The sequence below is a fragment of the Mus pahari genome, chromosome 14 (genome assembly GCF_900095145.1).
Source record: "Mus pahari chromosome 14, PAHARI_EIJ_v1.1, whole genome shotgun sequence".
NCBI classification, from domain to species: Eukaryota; Metazoa; Chordata; class Mammalia; order Rodentia; family Muridae; genus Mus; species Mus pahari.
In genome coordinates this window covers 57,082,326-57,105,893 of record NC_034603.1, presented here as the reverse complement: position 1 = coordinate 57,105,893, position 23,568 = coordinate 57,082,326, and the positions used below count along the sequence as shown (strand labels likewise).

The window sequence follows — 23,568 nt, the reverse complement described above, 5'->3', positions numbered from 1 at the left end:
AACCATTCCAGTATCATCTTCATTAGCCACAAATATTCAACCCCGTTATCGGGCTTGTTAAGGCAATGTGGCAGAGAGTCTGCTCTTCCCAAGTTATCTAGTAAAATGGATTACAATGGAGGCTTCGCCCTGCTCTGTGGATCTCTATGGGGTTGCTATTGGAAATGAAAAATGTCTCTATGACTTTCTCTTCACAAAAATCATGCTGACGCCTCCTCCATTGCCTAGCTAGCTGAAAATTCATTGTGTGACGGTTCTCCCTCATCCCCCGTTCCTCCAAAGATCGATTATTTGAAGGTCTTTAATTACCAGAGACATTCGGTGTTTTCCCTGCTTCTGTGGCAACGACAGGCATACTTGTCCTTTCCTCATCTTTAGGGACTTTTCGCCAGTCTCCATGAGGTCTCAAAGATAATGAATGACCTGTGGGTCTACAGCCACAGCTGCTTGGACACCTAGGGTATATATCATCAAACCCTGCCTATCCAAATGCTTCTGGTTTTTTTCCCTCCCACGTTAATCACTTATCACCCCTTGATGTTGCTAATCTCCCAAAACATGAGACTTGACCCACAGGGCCTCTTCTAGTCAGCTACATCCTCATGATCTGTTTGGAGGAGACATGGGAGAAATACTAAGTTCAGCCGCAGCCATCCCTACATCAATAATCATTGTTCTTGATCATGAGATGGGCTTTTCTACTTTTTTTTTTTGCCAAATGCCTCTTGAAAGTTGTTTTAGACTGGGTTTTTATGAACGTCCTGATGTGCTTGCCTCTCGAGTCTTAGCTTGCTCTTGTTCTGTTATTCTGTCTTAGAGATCTGGCCTCCACTTTGTATACTAATTTACACATGAATATTTTTAAAAAGGAAAAAAACAAAAACAAACAAACAAAAAAAAACCAGTCTTATCATTAACTTGATTGCCTGGTTCAAGAAGACAACAAAGGGGCTGAGGGAGGTTCAGCGCCAGAGCTCCCAAGTGTGTGTGAGGATCTGGGTCCAACTCCTGGGGGTGCAAAGGGAAAACCAGAAGAGGAAAGAACTCAGCCGAGCTCATCTAGTGCCTCTGCTGACCTACCACAACACTAAAGGCTGCCTAGTGGGAAGCTCTGGGTGCTCGCCTGCCTTTCTCAGCCTCCAAGGAGGGTGTGCCTGAAGCTTAAGTGTCTGTCGCAGGACATTTACCTAAGGCCGTGCTTCCCTTAGGTACTCAGAAGTGTGATGCCCAGGACAGAGGGTGTGGCAGGGAGCACACTTGGACAGTGAGTTTTCTGGAAGGGGCCACATTCCTTCCTCCTCCCTAAAGACTTCTGTTCAAGTTCAGGTGTTGTTGGCTTTGGTTTTAATTCCTGTCTTCCTTCCAGTTAGTGGGAAAAGTCCGGTCCCTTTATTCTACCCCTCTAATAATTTATTTAGTTTCTCTTAACATTGTTTTCAGTTGAGTCACCGAATCCGAAGTGAGGCTTTCATACATATGTACAACGTAAAATAATTAGTCGGGCTAATTAGAATATCGTTCACGTCATCGTGTTTACTTGTTATCTTTTGTGGCGATTCATTTTAAAATTCACTCTTAGCTACTTTGTCCTGTCTGAAAGTCGGGTTCCGTGCAGCCTACAGAGACCTTTTCTACAGTGAGTTACCTGACTCTTCAGTTCCTCACTTTACCCCCCTAACTCTCCCATCCGAAGGCTTATATAGTTAGTAGATGTGTCTGCTGATACAGGGAGTAGGACGGGGGACTGTGGGGAATAGCAGTTGTCAGTTAGCTGAGTTTCTGCAGCTGCACAAAGAGGTGAACATAATAACCCACAGGATTCACTGAGAACTGATCACGGTGAACAAAATCCCAGTCAGCCATATTATCCTTGTGCTTAACTTGGCATACCCTGGCGTACCAACACCTTCTCAATATTGCAGTCTTCGCGGCAAGACATTTTTTTTAAAGCTTATTATAAGGAGACTCAATCAACTCCTATGCATAGTCATTGCCACGGAGAACCTAGACATGGCAGGACAGTCAATGATGGAAGAACAGGAAATGAACAGGAACCTCAGAAGGACATTATTCGCATATCGACATCTTCAAGGTCTCGGGAAAGGGATTCAAAAACTTCTAATGCTTTTGTTAGACTGGTTTTATTCGTGACAGCTCTGGGGAAGTCAAATATGAAAATTATCATCAGCTCCCATACACTGGGGTCTAAAATGTTAATCCAAAGGACAACGGTGCCCACTCATTCTTTCCTTACTCTTGGAATCAGTGTGTAATTACAAATGGTTTTAAAAAAATTAAATGAACCACTTGGTGCTAATCTTTTACTTTTTGGAAATAAAGAATCAAACTTTTCTTTTTAATACTTACCACTTAAATTCTATTTTAAGTAATTTTCTTTATAAAGTAGACTTTTCTACCTTAATTATTCTAAAATCAAGAATAATGTGTTTTGTCAGCATTTACACAGATAAATGTTTCTTGTTCCACAGCCCTCCAGGGACAGATACTGTGAATTCTATCTTTCTTTATTATCTGCCTCCTCCAGGAGCTGCCTATTCCCTATCAGAAACCCACAAATGTACCCTTGGCACAGAAATCTGAGAAAAATAAACATTGAATACCTATATTAAAGACTGATTGCCTGACTTAGAGAAGGATTTTTTTTTCTACACCTAAGACTAGCTGTAACCCCAGTACCCCCAGCTCCCCATGGTGGTACCTTGGGTTTCTTACATCATGACCACCATTCGTTTCACTCATAACGGCCCACCTTGAAGAGTGGGTTTTGAGAGAGCCCTGTGTGATGACCGGTTGCTTTCCTTTTCGTCTCTCTTTGCCCTTACAGGATATTCTGTCCTATCATAAGAGGAGCCATCAGCGGCTCTCGCCTGGACTGTATCTAGGTTACCTAAAGCTGTGTAGCTCTGTGGATCAGATCAAAGTGCTCGTAACCCAAAAGCTGCCCAACATTCTATGCCACGTGAAGATCCGTGAGAACCACAACATTTCCAAGTAAGTGGTCCAGCGTCGGGGTTTTCCTTGGCCTCATGTGCCCAAAGGAAAGTCAGGTGTTATCATCTACCAAGGTAGTGTTCCCCAGAGAGATGTCTGGAAGCATGGTGGAATCCTAGCGCCCAGGATAAGGTCAACTGGGAGGTGCAAAGCTACTAAAGAGAGGCACCACTGCACCTTCCCTGTCCCTTCTGCCTCACTCAGGGTGCAACCAGCAGCACTCCACTGGCTTATGAACGGAGACTTTGTCTTTGTACACTGCTGTTCCTATTATCTTTCCTCACCAATAGAAAGTGTTCCACTCTCCGTGCTCTTTGTTTCTGAGATCACCGATGAGAATGGCATCTGCTGGAGCTGATGCTTCTTCCCTGGTCTGAAGGAGCCCCGCCCACTTTCAGTCTACCCAATCCCAGCACGAGCTCCCTCTGCCTTTAGGACTTTATATCTTTCCGACGTGTCTGACAACTCTCTAGGGAAGAAAAGAAGTGAAGTGACAGGGCCCAAACTTTCAGAAATTTCTACTATGGTGTTTGGCATGTGGTCAGTTACTTTGTTAGTCTTGGGACAGTTGTCCCGTCTTGGTAATGTGTCTGAACTTTATAACTAACCCTAATAGCAATTCTCTCGTTCATCTATTGTAATGAACTGAATTGTGTGCAACATGAAAACAAAGAAAAGGAAGACATACACAATAAGATGACGTCTCTGAACTTCCTTAGGTGTCATGGAATGCAAACTAGATTCGCAAAGTCTTTAGAAGTATAGATTTGCTTAACGAAAACAAATTTGGGCCCTTTGAAATTTGGTAGCTACAGTGGTGAGACTTCAGTGACTACGCTGTCTCACAGGGTTGCAGGAGTACTACTGATGACAGTGGAGAAGACGGAGGACCGAGGTGGAAGAGATGTGGTCGTCTCTGAGTACTCTCTGACCCCCCATATTCCCTCCTTTCCCTTAGCAATTGCACCTGGACTTTAAGTCTGCCCCCTGGTGGTCATTTCAATAATCGACATTTGGTAGCCTCAGAGTCTTTTTCCAGAAGACTCTAAGGCTCATGACTAGACTGCACAATGGTCATTTTCATCTGTTTCTGGATGTGTGTCATAAAGTCTTGGTCACCATCTTTTAGTAATTATATCAACAGACTTTTCCCTTTCCAAGGACCCAAGATTCACTAGTACAAAAGACTGTGCCAGCCTTCAACCCGCAAGTTCCAGCCATCTCGCCATCCTCAGAGCCCACGCTGACTAGTTCATGGCAGCGCGGTTCTTATGGAGAATTTTCTAATTTGGTTCCATAACCCAGTATAGCAAGGTCGTCCTTTAGGGTCTGAGTATATTGTGCTAATCATAAGTCTAGTCCTGTACCAGTGATGAGAAAAAGGAACTCAATCCCAAAGCTCTCAAGGATTTCCATTATTTGTAAAAGCTAAGAGTATGCCCATATTGCAATAGGACTTAAGTATGATTTCTCTCTCTCTCTCTCTCTCTCTCTCCCTTTCTTATTGGAACAAATGATAGATTTTTCCATAGTCTTGTCCAGTATGAGGCTTGAAATGAAACAGATCTCTTAAAAACAGAAACATTTCTAAGAGGGCCGTGAGAGAGCGCTTAGAGTTGGTTGATTGACTTGTTTGTTTGTCTTGAGAAAAAAAAAAAAAAAAACAACCTCCTCCAACATAGCCAGTTTGGTTTTCCCACCCAGAGACTGGGCCTGGGCTGGGCTGTGATGAATCTTTGGTGAGAGTCTTCCACCATGAAGAGGAGGGATTTCCTCCCTAGCCTGCTCTTGGGAGCCAGTTACAGTTCCCTGCAGTGCCACAAGGAGAAACTGGGCCAACTGAATGTGTAAAGAGACTTGTGCAAATTACCTGTGGAAACAATGTTGCCCGAGAGGCATTTACCTTGATCTTTTCAAGCCCCTTTTGAAGAGTGGCTTTTAGGGGACCAGCCAGATGTCCCTTCTTCCCACCACCGCTCTTTCCCCTTCCCTTCTGCTTGACATTTGGAAAAGTTCATTAGGAAGAACTATAGAGCATGCAGAATGGAGACACAGATGACTGGTTTGGGAGGAGGAAGGAGGCAGTGATGTGTGTCCCCTGGTTCCTTTTATTGGAATTGTCTGGTGTTCCTGTTTGTGATTCTCTTCAAGCTTTTGGAAAGGGAACGAAAACCAAAATAGTCCCCATGATTACAACAGGCCAGGGCTGAAATGTGCCGTGTGGTTTGTTGCCTGAGTTGGATCAGAGTCCTGTGGTTAGCCAACTGTGGAATTAACCAGTAGATGCCCCTGTGGTAAAAAAAAAAAAAATGTAGGCTCTTAGAACTTACAGAGGATCCACAGAGACAGGAAAATAAGGACGGTCAGGAAGAGACTACAAACACCTGAATGCTTCAGTCTCAAAAACTGATTCATCAAAGCCTGACCTATCTGTCCTCCAGAGGGACAGGTGCTTGGATGGGTGAGCCCAGCTGAAATCGTCAGTCGTCCATTTGAACTCCATTTAGGTAGCAAAGGGTTGAGGTTCCATAAATAGCGTTTTCAGCCACCCAGAACTGGCTGGTTCAGGTTCTGGATATACACAGCAAGAAAGTTCTGAGCTGTCTTCTGAACTTTTCTTATATTTCTAATTTTAACTTGACTCAACATACAGAGAGGAGTGGGAGTGGATCCAAAAGCTTTCTGGCTCTGAATCTATGGAAAGTGTGGATCATAATGCTGACTGCCCCATGCAATTGTTCTTCTACGAGCTCCAGATGGCAGTGGTGGCTCTCCTGAAGCAGATCAATATACCTCCACACCAGGTACTGGGCTTTACCATTTTATCTCCTTTTTATGGTTCATGGAAACTGAGTTGTATCATAAAACTTACTCAAGGGACATATATATGTACGTATGTTTATTGTCATTTATTTAAATACCACTCTGCCTGTACATGCATGTTTTGAATTTAATGCCTCCAGCTAGAGCCCAGCTATACTCTGGCTCCCTTTCTCTTGTTCCTTCATATCAACCTCTTATGAATTTTCCAGACCCCACTCACAGGGTACTCTGGCTAAGCAAGAAAGACCCTCTTGTCTACCCTGAAAGATACCCAAGATTCAGCTTCAGGTCATGGTGAAATGCAAGAATCTATACATATATGCATACATAAACAAACAACAGTATAGTTAATATACAAATATTTTTAGGGCAAAAGAATAATCATGGAATTTAAAACAATGGCAGATGGATTTCATGTTGTCTGTTATTAACAAAATCATTATCTAAATGAAAATAGGCACATCTCTCTAAAAGTCAGAACTTCAAAGAGACTGTTGACAGTTGGCATATGAAGGGTAAAAATGGTTATGGCTCTGTCTAGCGGCATGCTGAAGTCAGGGATGGGCTTGTCTGCTCTTTGCCTTGTTTTGTCTCCTCTCACCATCCCTGCCCCTCATGACACATCATGAACACAGAGCAGGGGAAAACCAAGTGTATCCTGCATGAGGAAGCTCATGACAGCACTGGCCTGGTCTCTCTTCAGAAGAGAAAGAGCTACACACTGGCCACGCAAAGGCAATAAGGCAGAAATTCCGAAAGTGTCCAACTCTTAGGGTTGTGCTGATTTTTAAGTCTATACCTCACAGTCAGTCCAAAGCTGCCAACACTGATACAGACTAAATCATCAGAGATGTTAAAGACCCTGGGGGAGCTACTGGATTATTCCAGGGGTGGCCCTGTGCTCACAATGAGAAGAAGTAAGAACACAGCAGCTCTCCTTCTGACAGTAGGCACTATTAAAGGTTTCTTGGATTTAGCGGGTTTGAGGCAGCTCGTATTTCATTGGTGACTCGGACTGCATATACATGTTGGGAGAAGGCCGCTTAACTGCATAACAGTGCATACAACATTTTTTTTATACTTGTAAATTTTTCTCAGTCCTTGGCCAGAAACTACATTTTTTCCCCCTTAACCAACTTAAATTGAAACTAGTGGATTTTTAATTCAATCCATTTTTTTGTTGCTTCATGTAATTATATTCATCATTTTGAAAAGCCCACAGAATGCAATCATTTTCTGCTTTTATAAGAAGCATAAATGTTGTTTTCAGAGTTTATGTGGAACATTACTGCCTTAAATCTTGATTTTATATAGCATTATTAAATGGGCTGAACCCTAATATTTATGTTGTATAAAAATTCCAAGCTTGAAGTTGTGTAATTTTGTTAGATGTTTTATGCCGGTTTGGTGTTGTTTATGTAAGTGCCATGTTGTAACTCTCCCATTTCTCCTCTGCGCGTGTCCCTCTGCAGGCAAGGAACTTCCGCCTCTACACACAGGAGGTGTTGGAAATGGGTCACAATGTGTCCTTTCTTCTCCTGCTCCCTGCCTCAGACGACGTCTGTACAGCCCCAGGACAGAATAACCCTTACACCCCGCACTCAGGGTTTCTTAACCTCCCTCTTCAGATGTTTGAACTCGGTATAGTAGCTTGTTTCACCTAGAAATATTAACCCAGCCTCCTTATAATAAAATCACAAAGTGATATCTGTCCCCCCTTGTCCCAGTGGAGGGTCAGTAAATCACATGATGGCTTTGGCAACAACCCTTCCTAGAACTGTGTACAAGTGTGAGCAAGAGCGAGGCTCCAGGACTAGACTGAGCAGTGACTACTGAAACCTAGCTAAGACCCGGTGGAGAGAAAGGGATTCTAAACTGAAAGTTATCGGGCTTACTCACTGACTGCCTTCTCTCTTGAGTTCTTAGAACATGAGTGCAAGAATGATACGTTCATAAGGATGCTTCCCCCCTCCCACCTACTCCCCACTTTCTCTCTCTGTGTGTCTCTCTGTCTCTTTCTCTCTCTCTCCCCACCCCACCCCCACAGTCAGTTGGGAAAACATAACAATGAAATTAATAGAGAGAGTTTATATCACTTAGGAGCAAAAAAAATTAAGTAGTCTTGATTTATTAAATAAATGGGTTGATATTAACTAGATGCTAAATAGCCTAGACAATTTGAGGAGTGGATAAGATCTCCCAGGATGCAGTGCTGTGATGTTAACATGAGGGATGTGGATGGTGAAGATCTAGTGCCCTGGCCTTCAGAATGAATAGCCTGGCTGCAGCTTCTGCAAAACCCCTGCTGCCCACTGAGATTGTGAACAGGGAGGCTTTGTCCCCTTTCAGGTGCTTCACCTTGTAACAGACCGATAAGAGGCAATTAGCCAGGGCGAGGTTGAGTGAGTGGGTGGATAGGCTGGAAGGCAGACCCTTTTTTGATGGCTCCTAAGCCTAGATTTAGAAATACACAAGGTGATTGCCTGAAACGTCGCTTTGAGATCTAGGCATCTGAATCCAAATTCATCTCTTCAGGATAAATTGCTTAAGCCACTTAGTTGCCCTTGCTCCAAGTAGTTTAGACACCCAAAGGGTGATGAACGGCAACTGCTATTTTCCAGAGGCAAGAGACCTCCTAAGAGAAGCTAGAAGCAGACTTGCAGACAAAGGTTAGACAGGGCTGGGTCCCGTGCTGTATGACACTGACTCTCATTGAACTTTCCACACCTTTGCTATGTCACATGATTAATAACAGTGACCATACCATTCCCCAAAGCCCCAGCCAGTGTGACTATTCAGTACCCGATATCCCTAGGGTGTATTTGATGTAGTTGTTTAAGGATGGGCAGGTTAATAAACATAGATAAAAAGAAAGGTTTTCTTATGAGGGGGAGACAAACTAGCAAAGATATGAGAACACAGTAGTCAGGAAGATTTGGAGAAAGAGGTTCAGTTCAGTTAGATCAGAGCCATCAGGCATGGAGAGGACATTCAGCTGAACTGAAAGAAGGCGCCATGCTTCCTCGCTCAGAAGGGTTGTGCAACGTGAATGGGAAGTAAGAGCCAAAACCTTCAGAGATGATCTTAAAAGTCTAGAGGCAGGATGAGAGCTTATGACAAAGAAGGAAAATTGTAGGCATGAGAAACACTGAGTGTAGTCAAGAGTGAGCAACTTTCTCTATCTATCTATCTATCTATCTATCTATCTATCTATCTATCTATCATCTATCTATCTACATCCCAAATGCTGTTCCCCTTACAGGCCCCCCTCACACAGTTCCTCCCCACCTCTGCCTCTAAGAGGGAAGCTCCCCCCCCACACACACACACACCATATTCCCTCACCTTAGGGCATTAAGTAAGAGTGAACAACTATTAACAGGAGTGAAAGAAACATGGGGAGATTGTCTCTGAGGTCACATTGGCAGCAGAAATGAAAAAAAAGAAATCCTTAAGCAGGGTCTACGAGTAGCTGCTGAAGCCAAGAGAACAAGTGGTTCCCACAGGATAGATAAAGGAAAAGAGAGAAAGAAAAGACTTCATTGTGGAGCTAGCCTGGATCACACCTTTTCTTTAATTAATTGTGTGTGTGTGTGTGTGTGTGTGTGTGTGTGTGTGTGTGTGTGTGTGAGAGAGAGAGAGAGAGAGACAGAGACAGAGACAGAGACAGAGACAGAGATTTGTCTCTTCATGCCTCAGTGACACCGTGAAGCAATCAATGATTTGGGATCAATTATGACAATATATATTATGACAGTATATGCCGCCTGCTAGGATCCTATGGGTCACAGACATTTGAAGGAGTCCTATGAATCCCGCAAGGGTAGCGTACTTGGCCGGCCACCCTTCATCATGCGGCTCTCTGTGCCTCGCCACACTGCAGCTGGTGAGGCTCCGATAAATCAGCAAGTCCTCATGGAGTACACGTCCTAGTGGGGGAGACAAATGAGCAACCGATGGGCAGATAACACGAACATCAGAGATGTTCGGGCCGTGAGCAAAAGCAAGCCACAGAAAGAGACTGGAGTGAAGCCACAGGGCTGCTGCCCTCTGTAGGATGACCTGGGAAGGCCTCTATGAAGGCGTTACATTTGAGCAGAGACCTGGCATTTCCAGATGACAGGGAAAACAAGGGCAGAGTTGTAGTGTGTGTGGGCAAGAGAGCAGTGTATGTAGAGTGGAATAGGTAAGAGCAACAAAGATAGAAGAGGAAGTCACAGTGGGAGAAGCCGGATCCTTCAGCACACAGACTCTGACAGGAAATGGAGTGTATTGATGTGTGTATTGACATGAAACTCAGTGGATGGTTTTGAGCAATATAGTGTTAAGAGCTCTGCAAGATGCACTATAAGCTTTCTCTCTCTCTCTCTTTCTCTCTCTCTCTCTCTCTCTCCCTCTCCCTCCCCCTCTCTCTCTCACATGCGCGCGCGCGCGCACACACACACACACACACACACACACACACACAAGAAAGCTTGACTTTGTTTAACCCAGAATTTTCTGAAATCATCTGACCAGAACTGGAAACATTTTTGGCATGACATCTATTAAAAAAAAAAAAACTCCACAAAACACATACTTAGGGATATAATGCCCTAGAATAATGTTCCTCAAAGTTTAATGTTCATAAGAATCACCTGGAGAGCTTGTTAAAACATAGATTCCTGGAGCCCAGCCCCAGCGATGCTGGGTCAGGAGGCTGAGAGGGAGCTGGAAAATATACTTTTCTAATAAGCTCTCAGGTAATCATGATGCCACAAATCCATGGGCCATAGCTTAAGTGGTTCTTCCTAGAACCCAGGGATAAATACATAAATACAGACTTAGAAATATGACCAGCAGAGTAATCTAGGAGTATCCAACTGTGTCTTCCACTTTGATCTGCCTTACTTACTTTTATTGTTAAAAGCAACTGTAAGACCATACACACCAGCCTTCATCTATGAAAAATAGGCCATAGATCAAAGCCTGTGTCTCACAGTCCCTCGTTTTAAGGTTGGCTTTTTTTTCCTAAAGTAAGACAAACTGATTCTCCTTTGGCCCTCCCTTACTGCTGCATCATGGGTTATCTGACTGATTGATGAGCACCATGTAGTTTCCGGAAAAGACCACTTGGTTGGGCTTTGTTTCATTGGCACATCCAATTCCATCAGTGTCTTTGGTTTTTGTAAAGGACCATGGAGCAGTGTTGCCAGTACGTAGAAACTGATACACTGTCCAGATCAAAGTTCCTTGTGTCAGAAACAAGTTTTAAAATATTACAGGCTTTTAGTAAGTATCACGGCAAACCCCACCTTATCCTTAAACGACCAGAACTTTCTCTTCTCCTCCACAGGGCATGAGCCCACTAAGAAGTGCGTGACAACTTCTATAGGAACGCTTAAGCCTTTACTCTCCTGGACCAGGCCCCTCTGAAGATGCTAAGAAAAATATTTTTAACTAGGGCCTTGTGCTCCAGCTCTTCCATAAGTGGTAAAGATACCCTAAGCATTCCTGAGAAAGAAAAAAAATGTTTTTAGAAATTCAGTCAGAACTAGGAAAAACTTTAATAACAAGGGAATTCTAATGAAACTTGAATAGGTGTGAATTATGGGAATATGTAAATTGTAGTGAAGGGGTGCAGTATATTTCAGTTCGACTTGCATAAGTCATCGTTCTCTACCTCATGGAAGGATTTGAGATTTGGCAACCCAACTGTGCTCCCACCAGTGACCTTAATGGAATCGTAAATAACTTACTGACCAGCAATGGAAAACTGTATCCCAGCCCATTCCATCACCAAACAGATGTACCGAGGGCAAAATGATAAAGAAGATTAGCCTCCTGTCTCCAGGAGTAAAGACCAGTAGGACACACTCACAGGATATTGTGACTCTGAAAGAGACTAACAAAAGGTATCTCAAGCTCTGGACAGGCAGATTAAGACAAAGAGAAACCGTTTCAAAAGGACCCACTCCTCTCCACAGCCTTAGTGCTGACAATCCACCACCCCTTTAGGTAAAGCAGAATCTTTACAAGACCATAAAGCCCACGTATGGAGGCCCTTAGGCATCACTGTGTAAACCATTCCCAGAAGAAAAGGGAAAACAACGTCACAGGCTCAGACACACCATCCAATGACGTGGCCTCTTGAGGATTTGCCTAGCCCGCACTGAGGAGGTCACCTTGCCCTGACCCTGTGGGCAGTCTCAACGAACAGCAAGCCTACCATGAGGAAAGCTGATTTTCATTGATTTCCTTGGCTCTGTAATGTGTGCTAATTGGACTAAAAGGATAGAATTCTGGAGAATTAAAAAAAAAAATGGCCAAACCCTTCTTCATTCAACACACATTTGCTGAGCTTCCACTACAGGACAAGCTACTATACTGGGTGGACCTGCAGACATTCAGGACACAGAGGCTACACACCCAAATCTCAGAATCTCACAATCTACAGGGGGAAGAGGCGGGCTTTTTTTGTTGTTGTTGTTGTTTTGTTTTGTTTTTTGTTTTTGTTTTTTGTTTGTTTTTTGTTTTTTGTTTTTTGAGACAGGGTTTCTCTGTATAGCCCTGGCTGTCCTGGAACTCACTTTGTAGACCAGGCTGGCCTCGAACTCAGAAATCCCCCTGCCTCTGCCTCCCGAGTGCTGGGCTTAAAGGCGTGCGCCACCATGCCGGGCAAAAGAGGCGTTTCTATCAACAATCCTAGCACAACGAAAGCCCTACTGTAAGACAGAAGCCCCTGAATTTCAGAACGACACCCAGATCTTCCTTCAGAGGGAATATTTTAACTGGATCATGGGGGAATTAATCAAAATTCAGAAAATGAAAGGCGAAGCTGAAGGGGTAACCAGTTTAAGCCGAGGGAACAGCATGCCCAAAGGATACGTCAATTAGGTCCACCCTTCGTAGCACGATGCATGCTTAGCACCTCCAGGGAAGCTAGAAGGTCAAACTCTTGTCAGTCATTCCAAGGAGGTGAGATGACATCCTATGGACAAGAAGGGATGGTAGAAAGGTTTTAAGGAAAGTGATGCTACGGGCATAATGGATTTCAGCAGTTCTAGGGAGGACAGAAAACAGAAAAGCAGGGTACTGGTGCTGCAACTAGAGGCGATGAGACCATTAAGATACTGTGACACTGGTGCAGGTGGGCAATGGTAAGGCCTCGGAAGCAGGGTTGGCACAGTGGGGCTTTACGGGGTAGAAAGAAAGGCAAAGGAGTTAAAAATCATTGCAACTTGGTGATTGATTTGATGCAGCTGAGGGGCAAGATGGAGGAGCCAGAGAGTCTGAATGGGGTCTGAGATGGATAGCATTGCCATCTACCAAAGCAGGAAACATGAGGGGAGGAAGAGTTGGGGGAGGGGAGGAGGAAGAGTTCAGTTTGACAAATGATGAGTCTTGAGGTACTCCTGGGATATCTAGGCAATGAGCTTAATGGAATCCAGACCCCAGTCTTGAAGGAAACGGCCCAGCATCTGGCACCTTGGTCTTAGATGTTTTCTGGCACCCTGGCAAAGACTTGTGGCACTAAACTTATCTTGTTTATTCTGTGGCTCCCAAACGAGGGCATAATTTTCAGACAGACTGGGGGTTTGGAGAGATGGTCATTCTCAGACTATTCTAACCCCAGTAGGCTAATATTTGAACTATTAAATGTTTCGTTCATCCTGGGAAGTGAAGGCATAGGAGAAGAGAGTTAGAACAAACTGATTCTGGTATGTTCCATATGCATGTTGGGTTCTGTATTAAATTAACACTGTGCTGGTTCCTCTTAGAGAGCCCTTCTTAGCCCAGGTTTAGGGATAAGACTGAGGTCCTTGGAGATCACATCCCTAACGTCACACACTAGTAGCAAACAGCACAGCGGTTTACCTGCATGGTATTTAATCCATCCACTTTCTACGCGACTGTCCTATGAGCGCTCAGAGCAGCTGTACTCTAGTCTGTCATATGTTATATAGAGGGGAAATAGAAAAGAAACACCACCACAGAGAATTGGTCTTAGTTTGTGTGTTACTCATAAATCATGTAGTCCCAATAATAACATTATCATCACCTTATACGAGTTTGTCTGCAAAAATGCATGTGATTCACATTTAAAAAAAAAAATTAGAAACTTCCAGTCTCTCCTCCCTTCCTCGGGGATGGCTACCAAATGTATCATTGCTAAACCACAAAAGACTATGTTAGAGTAACATTTGTCAAAGTGACATTCAAGGCTGTGGACAGAAACCGCTGGAGCAGGAGAAGCGCTGCAGCTCAAACATACTCGTAACTCACTTGTGGAGCATGGCATGGATGGCACTGGGTGGTGTGGGCATGGGAGACTACCCACTGAGCCGCAGCCCCTACCACAAAACGCAAGAGAAAACTGGATTCCCTGGCCTTTGAGACAAAACTGAATATCCTGGTCTTCAAGAATTCAGATGGGACAGACACTGTTTCATTCAAAAGTATCACTTGGTTTCTTCACAGTCAACTTCCTTCCTTCCTTCCTTCCTTCCTTCCTTTCTTTCTTTCTTTCTTTCTTTCTTTCTTTCTTTCTTTCTTTCTTCTTTTTTTTTTTAATGGTTTTTTCAAGACAGGGTTCCTGACTGTCCCGGAACACACTCTGCAAAACAAGGTGGCCTCGAACCCAGAGATCCACCTGCCTCTACCCCCTCCCCAAAAACCCAAGAGTACTAAGATTAAAGGTGTGTCCCATCACTCGCTGCCCAGCCATCTTTCATAGTTTAGAAAGAAAACAAAAGTCTACTTTTGTTGTCATTTACAAGTTTATTTGGAAACAGAGGCTGTGAGACTCTACACTCTAGGAAAGGAAGGACACGCATCAAGTGCTAGCTGTATAATGAAAGATACAACTAAGGATTCACATTCAAATCTTAGACCATAAGCGTTTCCTTATTGGGGGAAAGACGTTTGGATTTTCATCCTAAAGAGGGAATCTCTGTAGAGTTTTAAGTGAGGAGATTCCCTGAGAATGCCACTGTTTGGGCAAAGGCTATGAGCCTTGTCATTGGCTGGCAGAGCATGAGATCAGCTCTTCTCTGCGAGCTCTACAGAGTTTAGGAAGGCCAGGAAGGAAGAAGCAGGTAACAGAATAATCAAGCCCAGGTCTGAGGATAGGCCAAGCTGGAGTAAGGGAAACACAGCCTGGAGAGAGCAGGACACAGCTTGAGTGAAGCTGGAGAACTGAAGCCCTCGCTCTCTCCTCTCTCCATCCCATGGGAGCAAAGGCAGTGTGGGTCACCCCTCCACTGGCCTGAAACTTCTCATAAGAGGATATCAAGCAAGGAAGCAGATGAGGATGTAAGATGCGCAGAAATCTCTCACTTGCAAAGGAACAAGATTTCCTGGCTGGTGGAGATGAACAGATATCCCATTCTGAGGTGTGATGGTTTAGCTTCTCTGGATGGCTGGGCATTTAGTACCGGAATCTATAGCAAAGTGAGGCATAGGTAATAAACTGGGTGGTCTTAGTACAATTTCTCACCCAAGAAGACACAGCAAAAATATTCCAACTCCCATGAGCTTTATCTTTGTAAAGATCCTGTTTTCAAAGCCTGGAAAGTGAACGTTTGACATGCACAAAAGAAATGAGGAATAGTCTCCAGCTTTGATGAAGGGCCAGGAAGCCCCTCGAACCACACTGTCCTACACCAGGAGGCTGTCCTAGCACATTAGAAGCCTAGGTCATAGTGTGTAGCCAGAGCTGCCTAGAGAGTAGAAAAACTTGCCATACGCCTTTCCTGAAAAGGAACAAAGATGGGTAGACAGCTAGGACACTTCCCTGTGGCCTCTGTCCCAGTGTGTTTGAGAAATGAAGGCCAAATCTACAGACAAAAAAAGGGGGGGGTGGGGCTGATCAAGAATCTGAACCCACTATCCTTCCAAAGTTGCAAAAGGAAAGCAGGTAGAAAAGGATTAAAATCCAAACACAAATAATGGGAAATTTCTAGTTAGATATGAGACAGCCTAAGAAAAGCATGTCTCACCATCTCGGCAGAGAAAGCAAAATACTTGGCTGAGAATCAAATCTAGGTTATAAGTTGGTACTTTGTTTTTGTTTTCTCTTTAAAGTGTTTTTCCAAGTGTGTGTGTGTGTGTGTGTGTGTGTGTGTGCGGGCGCGGGCGCGCACGTGCGCGCGTGTATGGGTAGCCCTACAAACAATAATGTATATTTAGCAATTCAGTACTTCTGAAACTTGTATCATTAGTCAATTTTGTAAACATCACATACTATATTTACATAAACCTAGATGGCTATGATATCACTAAGTGACATAGTCTTATTGGGCCACCCCTACATGTGCAGACATCATTGAAACATCATTACGTGGCACAAGACTATGTATGAAAAAGCCACCAACTTTAAGAAAAAGTCCACCTAAACTGCAGCTTGAGCCAACCCACTTCCCCGTACCTTATGAGGAGTTGGTAACCTAAAAGGGAACACTGTCTGACTAAAGCCAGACAACTGGCCCCTTAAGAGCACATTTATAATTTATTTATGGCTTAATATTTTCCACTGATAGGGTTAATAAATCATGTTTCCATTCGACTGGTTTTCTGTGCTGTATGAATTTCTCTATTTTGATACCAGATCTTAACATGTTTTATTTTGCTTGTCCATTTTCCAGTTCATTTTTGCAGCTACAGAGAGAAATTTATTAGTCTGTATTGCCGCCTTTCTGCTGTTGTGGAGTTGGACTCTCTGAATACCCAACAGTCCCTGAGAGAGGCAATCTCAGACAGCGAGGTCGCCGCTGCCAAACAACGGCACCAGCAAGTGCTGGACTTCATTCAGGTAAAGCTGCTGTTCCCTGCGGGTAATGCTCTTAATGTTCACTTGTGGCTAGTAGGAAAGATGCCGGGGGGGGGGGGGGGGGAGGTTGTGATGGCATCTGAACTGGGCTCATGGAATGGGCTAGACTACATACACCATGTAGAACCAGAGTTCAACATCCAAAGAGAATTAAACAGTCAAGGCAGACAGGCAGGAAGATAAGATTTGGAGAATGATAAGGTGTCCAGGTTGGTGGGGGCATACATTGAACATTGGGTGGCCAGATCAGACTGGGAAACTGGACAAGATTGGATGATAACAATAAGAGTGGACCAAAGACCACAATAAAAAAAAAAATCACCGTTTTCTCGCAGCTCTACTGGGCCGTATTGGAGCAGGGAGGCCATGCCCCTCGTGGGTACTGCTATAGTCAGACTGGTTGGTCACTATAAGAAGTCTGTGTGCTTCTGCTCACTAAATAGCCTGCCTGGTCTCTTCTGAATTTAATGAGAGGACTAAAGGTAGGGAACCAGCCAGACCAGAAGCTCAGCAACTATCCAAATAAGAAGTAAAAAGAACTCAATATGAGGAAACATTGTGAACTTGGGGCTTGATAGGTAAGTCACTTGGGCTTGGGTAGAGTACTTACCATCGGGCATGCCATGTAATCCCAGGGAATGGAGCATGCTTTGTAAACCCTGTGCTCAGGGAGCCTGGGGCAAGATAACCTCTGGCACTCACTGGCCCAGCCTAGCCTTTGTAGTGAGCTCAGGGTCGATGAGAGACCCTGTGTTGAAAGCAGAGTGGACAGAGCTCCTGAGGAACAGCCCTGAAGGCTGTCCCCTAACTTCTACACACACGTATGCATGTACATATAAATATTCACATGTACACACACACACACACACACACACTCCATTTTCTACTCATTTATGATACAAGGTCACAATAAAGTGACAATGGACACGCTCTAACTCCAACACTCAGGAGACAGAAGTAAGCTGATCTCTGAAAATTCAAGGCAAGTCTGATCTACAAAGAGAATTATAAGCTATCCAGGGTTATATAGCATGACTCTGTCACCAAGAAAAGGGGCGAGGGGTGTGTGATAATAGTCCTATGTTTTAGTACTATTTTAGTGTTACAGAAATAATTTAGTGAGCTAATGCCCATAAAGTGCCTGGCATATACCAACTAGTCAATAAGCTGTATATTCATTCATCAATAAGAAGCGCAAGGCCAAGCATGGTAAGATATGCCTCAGGAAGTAGATACAGGAGGATCAAAAGTTCAAGGTCATCCTTAACTACATAGTGAACTCAGGGGCAGGGAACCATCAGACAAAGTCTCAAACACAAACAATGAGAAGATAGAAGTAAAAGTCCTTTGAAATATAAAAATGAGAGGAATAAATGTTTGGTAGTGTTTAGAAAGAAATTGTCGCTAAGCAATAGAATTACCCTATTTCCCTTATCTATAAATGAGATTGACCCTCAGACCAAAGAAGTACCTGTTCACTTCTCTACCTGAGGTTGTAGAATGTAGAATCTTAAAACATTCAGTCCATTAACTTCATTTCCAATAAAGAACAGATGTTGACAGCAGAAACAAAATAGGTAAAAGGGGGATAACAAGTTGAGGATGATGCCGAAGAGTATGTGTGTGTGTGTGTGTGTGTGTGTGTGCGCGTGCGTGCGTGCATGTGTGTGTGTATATATATATATATACACACACACACATACACACAGAGGTCAGAGAGTTGGAGGCATGTCGAGTGTTCTGCACATCCCTTTCAGACAGGGTCTCACACAAGCCTGGAGCTTGTCATTTCTCTGCCACACTAGCAGTCAGCAATCATCCTGTTTCTGCAAACCCTTCCTCCTCACCCGACTCAGCACTGAAGGTACCTGAGAGTGCCCATGACCATGCCCATCGTTTTATGTTGGAACCGGGATCTGAACTCAGGTCTTTGTGCTTGCTCGGCAAGTGCTCCTATCCACTGAACTGTCTCTTCAATCCTCTCCTCATCTTTTGAGTCCAGTGCCATGGTGAAGCCAGGCGTGTTGACACACACATGTAATCCATCCATAGAGAGGCCGAGGCAGGGGGCCTGAGAGTTCAAGGCTTCCCTGGGCTTCACAAGGAGCTCAAGGCCGGTCTGGGACACATAGAGAGAGACTGTCCCAGTAATAAAGAGTCCTGAAGTCAAGGAACACACCTTTTAGTTCTAAGTTGTCCCAGAGCAGATGACATTTTGTTTGACCTGGAGATGGGTGGCAGGGCACGTTTCTCATATCTGCAGTGGAAGGATTGGACTGGAGAAATTCTCTGGTCCTAGTCAACTCTAACATTACCTTTATGACCCACAACAAGAAACATTTTAAAGAAACACTTTACTAACCGTGCCTTGGATTGCATTTCTGCCTTATTCCCCCATAAGCTTCTCCAAATCTCATTTATCCGATGAGGACATCACCTTTCTTTAGTCTGTGATCATCTTGTGCCCTCCCAGAATCCATGACTGCATCCTCTGCTTCCTGACCACTCCCCGTGCTCCCCTCACTCCTCACCCAGCCTTGAGCCTCTTTTCTCATTCCTTCTGATCAAATGTTTAAGTGGGCTGAATAATGGCAGGCCAGGCCAAGAATTTCTCAAAGTTCTTGCCTGCTCTGGACTCCCGTAGGCACATAGACTTGGATAAAAGCCAGTTCCCTAAGTGTTCAAAAACTAGCTTCTTGGAGTAGGGTAATTCCATACCATCTACCTGGATCCCAGGCCTTCAGTATGCCACCCTGCTGGCCCCGACATGAGCAATTTCACTGCCTGCAGACAACCCAGTGTCCTGGCTCCCCTTTACCTGTGTTGACTTCTTAGCCTCCGCCCCCAAAAATGAAAACCAGCTGCAGCCACTCAGCCATTGGTGTTCACAGCTCGGCCCACCACACACCATAACCAGGGCCTGCAGAGGCAACTGCCAGCTCTACCTAGATCTAAGACAGTGTTACTACACAAACCAAACATTGTAAAGAGCAGGGGAGTCTATGTAAATACTGCTCAGAAAAGAAGCCAAGGAGTGTAGCCAAAAAAGGGGAGGTCTGGACCAGGGGAGGCAAAGAAAAGTCGCAGATAAGGTATACAGGGTTTATAGACAGTACAGGCAGTGGAAATGTCAAAACGAGTAAAGGAAGGAGGAGGAGGAGGGGGAGGGGGAGGAGGAGGAGGAGGAGGAGGAGGAGGAGGAGGAGGAGGAGGAGGAGGAGGAGGAAAGAAATGTCAAAGCATGAAGACCTGAGGCTTAGCATACTTTGAGCTGTTAAAGCCAAAAGGGCAATTAGGCCATAATTTATATACTGTAATGCTTCAAATGTGCCTAAGCCGTAATAGAAACAGAACTCACTACACAGAGCCGATCTATCATTCCCTCAAGCACCCTGTGGCTGTGCCGTGAGCAAGCCAATCACCTTTACATTTTAATAAAAATAGTATCTCGCCTGGGTCCAGAGAAAGGCTATAATTTATAGGATGAAAACCGAAATTTGTAAAGAGCAGGGGGTGAGAAGTGAATGCAGGGCCTTTAATCAACAGACCCGGGCAGTTCACAGGCGTGCATTTGAAAAGCGTGTCAGCAAGTCTTCAGAAGTCAAATTTGGACCTTAAAATCGGGGGGATTATGTTGTCAGTTGCTTTTAGATCAACGGTAGAAGGTGAAATGAGTGGAAATTGGAATTCTTTTGGAGCTACTTAGTGAGGTTTCATTAAACTCAGTCCACAGGCCTCCCTGAACCTATGGCATTTTTCTTTCTCCTCAGTTGGGCCGTCTCCACCACACCACCAGGAATCCCTAAGACATCATCAGCATTGCCTCACGCAAATCTGTCCATGCTTGGCAATAGGCTGAAACACCTTTATCTAAAAAAAGAACAGGTGGACTGTTATGAAAAAAAAAAATCACATAAGCTTACAAGTTACCACAAAATGGCTGGCTTAAGGTGACAGAATGTTATTCTAGGCCTTGTAGAACAGAGGTTGGAAATTCCTCTTGGCAGCGCTGCACTCTTCTGAAAGCTCTGAAGAGAGAGTTCATTCTCTGCCTCCCCCAGCATCTGTGAGCTGCTGTCATTCCTTCACTCACATCTATCTCGACTTTTGTGGCTATACTACTGCCTCTTCTCCTCAGCCAAGTGTCCCTCTGACTCACTCTAGTCGCCAGTCCTGATGAGGACATTTGTCATGGGAGTTAATTCTCCCCCAGACAATCCAGGGCAAACATCTCTTCTAGAATCCTTAACAACCCCAGCGTTGCCACAGAAAGTGGTACTCACTCTTTTTATCATATAAGGTAATAGCCACAGGTCCTGAGGGTCAGGGTTGGGGAAATCGTTTAGGGATTCACATTTGTCCCACTGAAAGGATTTTGATTGGCCTCGTGCACCTGAAGATGTTCTAATCTTCTCAGTTTGCAGAGCGCACTCACCTGAATCTTTCCAGTAACCCTGAGAGGAGAAATCTGAAGAGCTGGGTAGCCTTTTCCATCCCTTCATTTACTATGCTATCATCCATCCCCTGAGCATCTAATTGAAGAAAAATATGAAAACACAGTCCTGTCTTCAACAGGCACTCTAAAAAAGTTATCCATACTCAGATAGTGCCTTTGAAATAACTTCAAGACCACTGTACACTGAAAGCCGATAAAAGCCAGCTGAGAAAGTAACTGTCTTATCATGAGAAATCCATGCAGGTCTAACCTGGGAGTCCCAGTTTGACTTGGCCCTCATAAACTTCGGGTTCCCTTCAAATTCTTCTCCTGGCATAGCCTCGTGCCTCCTCCTGGACCTGGCTGCGGTGGAGCTTCCTGCCCAGCTAAGGGAATGAACAGACTCCAGCCTCAATCTCATGCTTTCAACACCAACACCAAATACCCTGCCAAGCCCTATACCAGGGCAGCACAGAGCTAGAAAGGCAGGGGAAATGGCCCTCCAGCCACACAGTTTCACCCACTAGTTCATTTTAGTCTGCCTGTCACACTGGGCATGACCATGAGAGGGGATGTCATAGTTTCAGAATCTATTATGTGCGAGGAGTGCAAAGTTCATTGGTACTGGTTTTGTTTTGTTTTGTTTTTTAAGAGTATGGTTAAGTATAAAAGCCTAAGAAAAAAATGAAAATAAAATAACACTGGGTGATACCTAATCTTTAAGACCTCTCCAGTCAGGGACACTTAACATACACACAATGAATATCTTCTACCTATAGTTGGTATTGACACCAACTTTCTAAACGCTCCCCAAAAAGAACCTTAAAGTATTAAAGCTGTTCGCTACCTTAACCATCATGTGGCTAAACTTCCTCAATTTACAACTGAGAAATGAACACAAAAAGGTTACTGCTTTGCCAAGGTACCCGGTGAAGTCAGATGTAAGGCCAATCGCAAGCTTTAGGTTTACAAGAAACAGTGGAACAAATGGTCTCTTCTTGGGAGACAGAACAATCAGAAAGCCCGTGGCCATGGCCAGTGGTCACAGTGATCGGAAGAACATCTGTCATCTACAATGAGAGACAAAATCGAGCGACTATCAAACCACTAGCAACTGCCACTCTACTTTATAATGAAAATGTCACGAAAATCACTATAAAATCAACCCTGAAATCAAAGTGGTGCTTATCCAAGATGTGCTACCATAGAGTGTTTCAACTTCTTAACAGGAGCTCTTTAAAACTGCTGTAGACTTTGGAAGCATTTGCTTTGCATGTACAAAAAGTAGTAAGTTTATATATTAAACTTATTAGATTAGATGGTTTCTGTAATACAGGGATATATGTCCTGAAATACATATGTCACCTGAATCACATCACCTCCCTGCAACTGTATACTTCATGGCACCGTGAGAAAAGACTGTGCTTTTTGAGTGTGAGCTAAGTGCCCTGTGGTGTCACACATGCTTTCAAACCCGGCATCCTACCCAATCATCATGATGACCTATGGGATATTTGTCTGTAGTTTGCAAGCAAAGCCACTAAGGCTCAATCCAATGCCATAGAAACCAGAAGTATAGCAAATGGTTCACCTTGTACTCTCAGAAAATGTATTTCTTTCCTCCAATGAGTGCTTCATAACTTAATGCCTTTCACCATTTTATTCCAAAGCAAATCGATGAAGTCTGGCGTGAGATGAGGTGGATCACAGATGCTCTACAGTATGCCCGGTACAGGCAACCCGTCGCTGGCTTGCCCATCACTAAGCTAACAGACTCCCCCAGTGAGCAGACTCTAAAGAAGATCAGTTCCACGTCATCACACATAGACTGTCTTCCGTCAACATCCCCATCCCCAGAGATGCACAGGAGAAAGGCAGTGAGCGGTAAGCAGTAAGATCTAAAGTTCTTTGGTTCGGCCTCCGGAATCTTGGCCCTGCCTTCCCTGATGTTCTTCCTGTTGATGCGGTGGTTCTAGCGGGTGGTAGGAAACACTGTTCAGGAGTCAGAATCGAAACGCGTAAAAGATACAAACCCAGAGCCGTGGAGACTGGGGAAGCAACATGAGATTGCTTCGCTTTACTGGGAAGGAAGCGGGTGGTGGGTGTAGGGAAGATTAGACCAGCGCTAGTCCATATGACCAAGGTATGGAAGGACGCGGAGCAAGAACGGAGATCCAAAACTTCCCTAACGGAGGACTGCCGTGGTCCCAGGGAAGGGCATCAGCCTGAGGTAAGAGGTCAGGTCATACCTCCCACTCCCATCATGCTCTCTGGTGGAATGTGAGGATGAGGGAAATCTTGGATAAACTCATTGGAATCCTAAAACTGAAACCCACTAAGCTCAGGCTAGTCACAGACATGACAATCTAAGGAACAAGTTGAAAGAACTGCCTCACACCACACCTCGGAAATTAAGGATGAGATTTATGTAGCTAAAATATCACAAAAAAAAAAAAAAAAAAAAAAAAAAAAAAAAAAAAAAAAAAAA

At 44.2% G+C, this 23,568-nt stretch overlaps 1 protein-coding gene across 3 annotated transcripts in view; it reads left to right on the top strand.

Annotated features, from left to right (window-relative positions):
- Ankfn1 (ankyrin repeat and fibronectin type III domain containing 1) overlaps positions 1–23,568 on the top strand; it is a 308,072-nt gene that overhangs the window by 270,133 nt on the left and 14,371 nt on the right. For 2 of the 3 annotated variants that reach the window (XM_021213428.2, XM_029546190.1), the window contains 5 exons: positions 2,846–3,012; positions 5,666–5,816; positions 7,308–7,476; positions 16,461–16,627; positions 22,751–22,964. In XM_021213428.2, coding sequence (XP_021069087.1) covers positions 2,846–3,012; positions 5,666–5,816; positions 7,308–7,476; positions 16,461–16,627; positions 22,751–22,964 — 868 coding nt within the window. Of the gene's footprint in view, positions 1–2,845; positions 3,013–5,665; positions 5,817–7,307; positions 7,477–9,630; positions 9,722–16,460; positions 16,628–22,750; positions 22,965–23,568 lie in introns of those variants that run through there. The other variant, XM_029546191.1, reaches the window with a different exon arrangement.